The 9816-nt window shown below is 35.4% G+C and overlaps 2 protein-coding genes and 1 long non-coding RNA gene across 3 annotated transcripts in view; 2 read left to right on the forward strand and 1 right to left on the reverse strand.

Annotated features, from left to right (window-relative positions):
- LOC113083503 (uncharacterized) overlaps nucleotides 1-4671 on the forward strand; it is a 39463-nt gene extending 34792 nt beyond the window's left edge. The window contains exons 6-8 of the mRNA XM_026254557.1: nucleotides 2601-2912; nucleotides 3093-3398; nucleotides 3653-4671. Coding sequence (XP_026110342.1) covers nucleotides 2601-2912; nucleotides 3093-3398; nucleotides 3653-3714 — 680 coding nt within the window. The 3' untranslated portion in view covers nucleotides 3715-4671. The remainder of the gene's footprint in view (nucleotides 1-2600; nucleotides 2913-3092; nucleotides 3399-3652) is intronic.
- On the reverse strand, nucleotides 4650-7827 carry LOC113083500 (elastase-1-like). Its single transcript, XM_026254556.1, has 8 exons — nucleotides 7754-7827; nucleotides 7488-7576; nucleotides 7226-7326; nucleotides 6426-6551; nucleotides 5368-5504; nucleotides 5137-5279; nucleotides 4899-5048; nucleotides 4650-4761 (listed from the first exon to the last, which is right to left on the reverse strand). Exons 1-8 carry the CDS (start codon nucleotides 7791-7793, stop codon nucleotides 4750-4752), a joined length of 798 nt encoding a protein of 265 aa, XP_026110341.1. The 5' UTR covers nucleotides 7794-7827; the 3' UTR covers nucleotides 4650-4749.
- LOC113083502 (uncharacterized) lies at nucleotides 7793-9185 on the forward strand. Its single transcript, XR_003283287.1, has 4 exons — nucleotides 7793-7901; nucleotides 8524-8687; nucleotides 8765-8920; nucleotides 9045-9185. It is a non-coding gene; the product is annotated as an uncharacterized LOC113083502 (long non-coding RNA).
- Nucleotides 9186-9816: the final 631 nt, after the last annotated feature.

Genomic DNA, 9816 nt, shown 5'->3' on the forward strand with positions numbered 1-9816 from the left:
ACATTTTACATCTCCATTCACTTGATGTTGAGACAGAAAAGAAGACTGTGTCAGTGTCGGAGGGAAATTCTGTCACGCTAGAAACTGGTGCAGTCGAGACCCAGAGAGACGATGAAATGCTCTGGATGTTTGGACCTCAAAATACAGTCATCGCTCAAATCTACAGAAAGGCTGGAAACATCTCATACGCTGATGATGAGCGATTCAGAGACAAGCTACAGCTGGACCATCAGACTGGAGATCTGACCATCAGCGACATCAGGATCCCAATCTCTGGAGATTATCAGATGAAGATCACCGGCAGCAGATTGACTAAAATAAAGAGACTGACTAAATTGAAGAGATTGACTAAAATGAAGAGATTCAAAGTTATTGTACGAGGTGATGTTTTTCTAAGTATTTTTTTTATCATAATATCCATTATACTACAAATATCACTTTATTCCTTTTAAGCTCTTTAGTAGATGTTAAGTTGTTCATCATTTTCATGTTTCTGTTACATGAAGAGGACACACAAAAAATCACGGAGGGGGAACCTGTCCATCTGCAGACCGGTGTCACTGAACTACAGGAAGATGAAGAGATACTGTGGACGTTTGAAGATGTCATCATAGCCAAAGTTAATAGAAAGAGCAGTGACAACAACGTCTACATTGTTAACAACGAGAAATTCAAAGGCAGACTGGAGCTGGACGACCGAACTGGAGATCTCACCATCATGAACACTAAAAGCACTGACTCTGGAGTTTATGAACTGCAGATCAAAAACAGCAATGAAGTCTCCTACAAGAAATTCAACGTTCTGGTTTGCTGTGAGTATCTCCAAATAATATATTTCCAAACATTAACCAATAAACTTGATAGTACCTGCACAATATAGCTAAAAATGTATATCTTATAAAGTACAAATTATAATACAGTTATATTACAGTCACTGCTTTTTCAAACTCAATCCCGGTTTGCAGTGCGTCTATCCAGCTAGAATTTTTTTGTTCTAAAAATGTTCTAAGAACATTCCCATGGATTGTTCTAACAATGTTTTTAGCGGGTAGTTTTATTTTTGTTCCCAGAATGTTCTCTCAAAAGATAGGATAACATTCTCTAAAAACATTCTAAAAATGTTTATTAATAACATTATAAGAACATTATCCCCTAACATTCTAATTAAGATTTAAGCAGAGGTTTAGATGTTGATGTCTGTTTCAAAGTAATAGTTTGCTTTGATGTCACCATAATGGTGATAAGTGTTGGCTTTAGTTGTGCAATTTGACACTTGACTTGGCAGCATTGTTCTTTAGCTGCTGTAATCTTTATTATGGCAAAAACAGCAAGAGGACATGTGCATGATGCTGGTTTCTTGCTGATGAATAAAACATCACTGCATATGTGGTCTGGTTAGATGATTTCACCAAACCTAATGTATGGTGTTCGTTGCGTATTATTTATTAAAGCGACTCATTGGGTCAACAGCGTAAGACCCAGCTGAATATAAATAATATCATTTCAAGAATTCAAAAAAAACTTTGTCACACAAACATCAAGATTCAGTATATCACTCTCAACAATAGTGACATGTTTAATGCAGCAATGTATTTTTGGTACGTCATACAAAACTCATCCATGGCACCCAGAATGCATTGCGGCATGAAGCATGTCACCATTGTTGAGATTCATATGCTAATTATCGAGCTCTCTGTGTGTCTAAGCATTCTATGTTACAAAGAGGTTCATGAACAAAGACATTTAAAAATAATAGACAAAAAAATATATATGATATAATCTGCAGGATTTGCTTTTTTTTCAAACAGAAATGATTTTGCATTGCAACACATTTGCTATAGTAACTAATAGTAAAGTAATAGCATAGGCTAGTCTCCAGATGAAACCAGTTGATCAGATCATGACACAATGAAATTTTTAACGTCAGCAAGTAGCCCACGTCACCTGATTTTTTTTTAATGCTCACTGTTTTCAACGTAACAAATATAGTTTCAGCAGTTAAACAAAAAGTAACATTGAAAAGAGTCATACTGCCTAAGTACTGATCACTATTATGGTGATGTCAAAATAAAATATTTTCAATAAGCCGTCAACACCTCTGTTAATCTCTATAAGAACTTTTTTAGATTTATGACAGAAATAAATCTTGTTTATAATAAGTGAAATTGGTAATACTGTTTTTGAAGTTATTTACGCTGGAGTTTGACACCAAACAGAGGTTGGGTTTTCACTTTCAACCAACATTTGACTTCTGAGCCCCATCTAGTGTGATGTGAAGCTTTATAAGAATGTTAGAGGATAATGTTCTAACAATGTTATCAATAGATATTTTTTGAATGTTTTTAGAGAATGTTATCCTAACTTTTAAAAGAACATTCTGGGAACTAAAATAAAACTTGCCGCTGAAAACGTTCCCAGAACATGAAAAATTTCTAGCTGGGTAGCAGCATAATTTCTTTTACTATTACTTAAACTGTCATTCAATCACTTCAGGTTAAGATCACTGAGTGCCAAAAAAAAAAAAAAAAAAATTATAATCAGTCTTCAATACACTGTATCACTCAGCTGCACATAAACAGTTACTCTGTGACTTTGTGCAGTGAATATGCTGAAACATACAGTGGGAGATTCTGTCACTCTACAAACTGATGTTCCTGAGCTGAGGAATGATGACCGGATACTGTGGAAGTTTAGCGATAAAGATATTTTAATCGGCGAACTCAACCGAGCCACCAATCAGACCTTATTCTATGAAGGTCCTGATGGTCGATTCAGAGACCGACTGCAGTTAAACCAGAGAACTGGAGATCTGACCATCAGGAACATCAGCAGAGCTCATTCAGACGTTTATACACTTCAAATCACCAGCGGCAAAAAGAGCACATGCAAGAGATTCATGGTCATTGCTCATGGTGAGTTATGTGATGCCGTAACAATTAAATGTTCAGCTAATATGTTTTGATGAATGCTAACAATCATAATGGTTTTGGGTGAGGAAGTGAATGAATGAAAACTTTTTAACTGTAGCAGTAAGATTCTCTGTTATAACGTCCATGTTTTTCTCTTTTATGTGGTGCTGGGACAAAATAAAGAGAAGACCGTGTCAGGGTTGGAGGGAGATTCTGTCACGCTGAACGCTGATATTGAAATTCAAGAAGATGACCTTGTGCTGTGGATGTTTGGACCTGAAGACTGCCCAATTGCTAAAGGGGAAACAAAGGAAAAGATCTCCACATATGATGATGCTGACGGGAGATTTAGAGGCAAACTGATTCTGAATTATGAGTCTGGATCTCTGACCATCACAAACACCAGAACTGAACACTCTGGAGTTTATAAACTACAGGTCATCTGCCGCCGAGAGACCAAATACAAGACATTCAGACTTACAATCCGTGGTGAGTAACATGGTGATCGAAGTTATGTGGCCTCTGTGTACAAGCGATTTGATCTTAAGAGTTTGCAAAGTTAATAGTATAAACACTATAGTATGAATATAATCGAGACATACATACGCCATATTTCAATATCTCCAGCTTTGTCTGTGTTGCTTCACTGCCACTCATAACTCCTTATCGAGTTTCAAACACTATCATCTGTGTTGCTTATGCTAGCATTTAATGTAGCTGTAACCTTCTGTGTTTTCTTGCAGAGAGTAAAAGAAACCCAGACTTTGGGTCTGAGAAGGAAGGGATCCCCCTGGTACAGAAGTGAAACTCAACAGAAATAGTAGCGGAGAATAACTGTGAACGGTTTTAGAGGGTATTGCACATTTTGTATGATGGTACGTACACATAAGTGTTATATACAAGTATATCACACAAATATACATATGCATGTGTGTGAATGAATGTATTTTTGTAGAAAATAACTACAGTCCTCAATTTGTTTGCAAATGTACCTTATACAAAAAAATACTACAGTATATATCTTGAAAACACTATATTGAAGTGGAATTTTCCATTATCACTATAAGCGATGTGCTAATGAGCCTGCTTCAGGTTTTGTTGTTTCTTTTGTTTTCTTTCAAATATCTTGTTTTTTTCTGTCATCATAAGCTTTTTTATCCAAAGCGACTTACAGTGCATTCAAGCTATAAATTTTTTTATCTATCATGTGTTCCCAGGGAATCGAACCCACAACCTTGAAAATGCAATGCTCTACCATTTGAGCTACAGGAACACTTTAATAAAACACTTTTTGTTTATTAGCTATAATAGTGATGTCTTGTTACCAAAAAGTCAGTACCAATACCAATACCTCTGTGTGAATTCTGAGACTACAGCAAATCTATTAATCATAACTAAACATTTCTCATGTCTTCTTTTGAAAGTGGCTGTACATTGAGGATACAAATGTTTATGCATTGTATGTTTCATGCTGTTGATGCTCCCTTCTGAATGATTCTCTGTTTTCAGTAATAACTTCCTTGAAAGAGATTGTACCTTTATTTTTGTTTTATTTTTCTCTTGCAATATTTGACCAGTTGAAATAAAACAAGTGTTACAGCTTGTTGAATACATGTTCATGTGAGATAAAGCAATAATAAAACGTTGGATACTTAAGTGCACCACTGAATTCTTTTAATGTTTTTTTTGATCAAACTGGATTAAACATGGACACAATCTTGAAAATGATTCCAAAGCAGCTCAATACTAGATGAAACCTTTATTGTACTTTTATCCACTGCAGATGTTTAAACTTGCTAAATGGAGGATGTTTCTCTCTCATCTTCTCAGTTTTTCTTGCTTATCCAATGATCTGAAATCAACAAAATGGCAAAGAAACATGATATTTTAATAGTATAATAAGATACAGTTGTGATCTGTATTGCTTGTTAATTACATATATAGTGTTTATAATAATAATAACGATGAGATCTTATGACTTGCACTTACACCACTGATCCAGCTGGAGTAGGCAGACACACGGGTGAAGACTGTTGGCTTCTTGGTGGTGTTACAACCCAATGAAGACACAAAGCTGGTCACACCGTGGACGACGTACTGACCGCTGACCTGACAGTTCAGAGGGCCGCCAGAGTCACCCTAAAAACAGGCCAAAATAAAGCATTTTACTGCATTGTGATTTCACTGCATACTGATAGTTCATGATCTGTCTGAGAGTCGTTCTTACGTTACATCCAGAGTCAACTCCGCCACCAGCGCAGACCATGGTGTTCTTCACGGTGCTTCCCCACCAGTCGCTACGAGTGCAGGTGCTGTAGTCCACCACGGGCAGATAGGCCTGTTTCAGCTGAGCTGACAGTGACCCACCAGCTGCACAGAGATCAGAGCGAGAGAAACGAGTCAGGAATGATTTTAGGCATCATCGTGGCTGATCTGTTGTACTTGAAGCTAGACTGACTGGATGTGCGGCCCCAGCCGGTGATGTAGCAGGGGTTGTTGTGGGGCAGAACCTGTCCAGAAGGGGGCAGGGTGGCCAGCTTCACATATGAGTTCAGAGTGGCGCTGGAGGACAGGCGCAGAAGGGCGATGTCATATCTGAAATACACAGAATGGACAGCTGCAATTTAGATTTCACACAGCTATGATGCTAGGGGGCGCTATAACATTAGGAAATCTTTTATATAATCGTGTGTTGTGCTGATGTGATAGATATGTTACATTAACGTTAGGTATAAAAGTTGATACAGTCAATTAAGTGGAAAAATTTAATGCTTGGTCAAAGTTATATTGCATGATTGTTGCATTGATTGATATGTTAAAATTACTGTATTTTATGTGTTAGGAATAATTACTCAGCTGGGCATTGTTCCCATAGAGAAATTTTTTAAAATATATTTAAATATTTTTCAAATTATACAAAAATGGCCCATAATATATTTACAAAAAAAAAAAGAAAAAGAAAATATATTTACTATCAGTATATTGTTTTGTATATTTTTGAAAATACATTTTATAAAAAAAAAAAAAAAAAAAAAAAAAAAAATATATATATATATATATATATATATATATATATATATACATTTTTAAAGCAAATAAATATAAATAATTACATTTTTAAATATATTTTGGTCTATGTATTTAAATCCAAGAAAATACATTCACATAGGCCACATATTTACCAAGACTCAAAAAAAGAGAGAAATAATAAAAAAAAAAAAAATTTAAGCAAATCTCTGACAGCTGAATGCCACAGCAGACCAGTCACAGTCAAACATTTCAGAGATCGTTGAATATGTTGTAATTGCTGAAGAAGTGAGATATAATAAGGTTGTAATAACTGTTGATACACTTGTGTGCTGATATGTCAATACAGTAGGCCTACTATTTGTGTTCTCTAAAGTTATGTATAATTGTTGACATAGTCGAGTGTGCTGAGTTAAAGTTATACATGTAATTATATATTGTGTATAATTGTCATGTATGTTGCGTATGTAATGTTTATTCTTTACACACCCAGAAGCCACATTGTTGCTGTTCCAGTTGGGGTGGATGTAGACATTGCTGACGCTCATGTACTGCTCGCGACCCTCGTTGGTGTTTAAGTTGTGGTCACCCAGGACAACACGCCAAGTTCTCGAGCTGCACAGGAAACACGTTCACGTGAGCAAAGGTACAGTCAGGAAACAAGCATACACTTCTGGATTTATTACATTTAGTCTGCATTGACGCTTTCCTGAAGGAAAATATTTGTATAGTGCTTTATAAAATAGAGATTGTTTAATTTTGTCTAATTTTGTTCATTTCAGTAACTATAGTTATGAAAATATATTTAGTAAAAAAATATATGTAAAGTTCATTCATTATTAAACAATTTAAATTCAGTATGTAAGCTTACTTCCACCACCGTTTTAAAAATTATTTATAAAAATAAATGAAATGGGGTAACTTTACACCATACAATTCTGGCTTTTTTTTCTGTGATTTTGTCTCGCAGTTCTTCTGAGAAAAACTGTCAGCCTTGAAACTTGAAATGGCGAGTTATTGCAAAAATATCAACATCAATTGAATATCAGTTAACTTATAAAATAGCATTTATATCCCACAATTCTGACTTTATAACTATGAGAAAACAAGTCAAAATTGTGTATCACGATTATCTTTTAAGTGTTTCGCAAACACTGGAAGTGAGTTATAGCTGCCACCAGAGGGCAGACTGCAACATTTATACTGTGTGTGTGTGATCTCTCACAGATTATTCAGATGTGTTTGTTATTTTTTCACCATCTGCTGTAGATACAGAAAGCTTTCATTACGTGTCAACGCAGTGGGCAGCAGTCATCACCCAGTTAGCTCTGATCAGACTCCCACCGCAGGTGTGATAGTAGCTGCCGCCAGACAGGTACTGGAGAGAGATCTGGAAAAGAGAGGCAATGGATGTGTGAGAATCAGAAGATTTGAGGGGGAAAGCTATAGAAGCACTCTGAATTCAATATGAGTGTTCTTTGAAACTTGATTAAAATAACCCAAAAAGCACAAAAACTGCATATTTATTGAGTTATAGTTCAGGTGTTTTACCTGCCAGGGCCAAGAGTTGGGTTGTGCCACCTCTCCTCCAACGACCCTCTCCTCGGGGGCCTCCTCCAGATATCTGGGCTCAGCCAGCGCTGGATACAGAATACACACTTAGACATGCTAGCACTACAGTAGCCTACTATTGTAGTTTAAGTTTATATAGACTTCATATTTAAAGTTCTGAGTATTGCATGCATTTTTTAATTTGGATAAATATAAAAAAATTAAATGCAAATGATTCTCTCAATAGAAACAGACAGATGTCTTACCCAGGGCGACTAGCACGCTCAACAACAGGATCCTCAGCATGTTTGCAGTCTGTCTGAACTTTCTGCACTCTGAACACTTCTGTCATCCATATTTATGTGGCCGCAGAAGTGGACAGAACAGGTGTTTTCTCAAGGCTGATGCCCACAGGTGTGTGAACCTCACACATTTCACCACTGCCAAGGCCAATGTGCCAGTTGTGTTTGTGGAATAAACTTGTTTATCCAGCTTGACGCAAACACTTGACCTCTATTAACTTTCAGTATTACTCTTTTGCTTCTCATATAAAGCTCCTGTAAAGTATAATATAATTTTTATGAACATGATGACAGTCAGTTTATTAACTCTTAATTATATTATATTGGCATTAATTATTATTATTTTTGTATTTATTTAAGTATATTAAAGGTAGGTTTATATATATATATATATATATATATATATATATATATATATATATATATATATATATATGAAAAAATGACAACAAAATTACAACAAAAATTCCAAAATGCTATACTATTAAATGTCAAAACCGCTATCTCCTAAATAATTATACACCATAATTGTGTAATTTTGTAGCATGGAACAGTTCAAAATATATTCATAATAATATCTGAATCAGGTGCTTAAGTTTTTATTACTTAACTAGTTTCCATTTATGCTGATGGTTTTGTTGTGTGAATTGTAGGGTGTGTTTGCTGGTTCACTGCCAATATTGATAAGGAAACGTTGGCCTCGGCATGATAAGACTTATATTTATAATTTCCAGGAGTCACAAATGTCAACTGTTGAAGAGCAATGGATTATTTAAACAAGCCTAAACTTTAATATTTGATGCAGAGCCCAGAGATCTTATGTGACTACAGAGAACTCATACAATATGTTACAAGACCGCCAGAAATATATTTACTATACTGTGACAACACAGATACTGTGAGTAACTCTTACTTTTACTAAACTACTCCTGCTGTCAAAGTAACTTCAACTGCTTGACTGGGTTTCAGTGACAGTTTTTTAGCTGAACACTAGAGGGAGGCATTGCACAGCATACTGAAACCTGCATACTGAACTTATTCTCTTCTGGAAACTTCCATTGGTGTGGCTCAGAGCCTTCCTTTACCTTCTGTTCTTTTCCACTGTTGACGCGAACATCATATGGTACACAGGTAATTTATTCGCTACACTCTGATAGTGTGTTTTGAAGAGTTGCTGACCACCGCTGACCTCAATGTGATGATGTGACCTTTCACTCTGACTAAAAATATTTATTCTTCTCACTTCTTTCGAAAGGTCACATGCTGGTCACTGAGGTTCCTTCAAAGAAATCACATCCCATTTAAATCAGGGGGAAATCTGAGCAGGTCTGACTGAATTATTTGTCTTATCTTGAACACATTTTTCTCTTACAGTATTTTTGTAGATTTTGCAAGATGAATGTCAATGGATTTTGTAGCATTTTTTCATATATTATTAATATATTAGTGTTCCTGTAGCTCAAGTGGTAGAGCATTGCTTTAACAAGCACAAGGTTGGGGGTTTGATTCCCCGGGAACACATGATAGGTGAAAATTGATAGCCTCAATGCACTGTAAGTCGCTTTGGATAAAAGTGTCAGCTAAATGCATAAATTTAATTAAATTTTTAAAATGTAATATATTAAAAAAAAATTATCCTATCCAATTTTAAAAACAAAATTGGCATTTTTTTTTCTGTAGACAAAAACAGATATTCTATATTATGTTATTATAATACTTAAATGTGAATAAATACGACTATTTACATTTTAATTCCACATTTTCCTAAAAAAAAATATTACTAAAGGGCAGTAAGTAATAATGAAGAGAAGCGGACCCTACACTGAACCTTGAGGAACACCAGAGGTAACTTGAGATTGCTTTGATTGATCTTTGATTTAATTTTATTAGAAAATGCACTCAGATTGAACCAAAAGACCAGAATCTTCTGCCATCAGCAGGTAATTAGTGATTCTGACAGCAGTAGTACTATGATGTGAAAAAAAATCATGACTAAATAATATTGAGTTATCTTTGATATTGTTTTC

This window comes from Carassius auratus, unplaced genomic scaffold (genome assembly GCF_003368295.1).
Source record: "Carassius auratus strain Wakin unplaced genomic scaffold, ASM336829v1 scaf_tig00038470, whole genome shotgun sequence".
In the NCBI taxonomy this organism is placed as follows: Eukaryota; Metazoa; Chordata; class Actinopteri; order Cypriniformes; family Cyprinidae; genus Carassius; species Carassius auratus.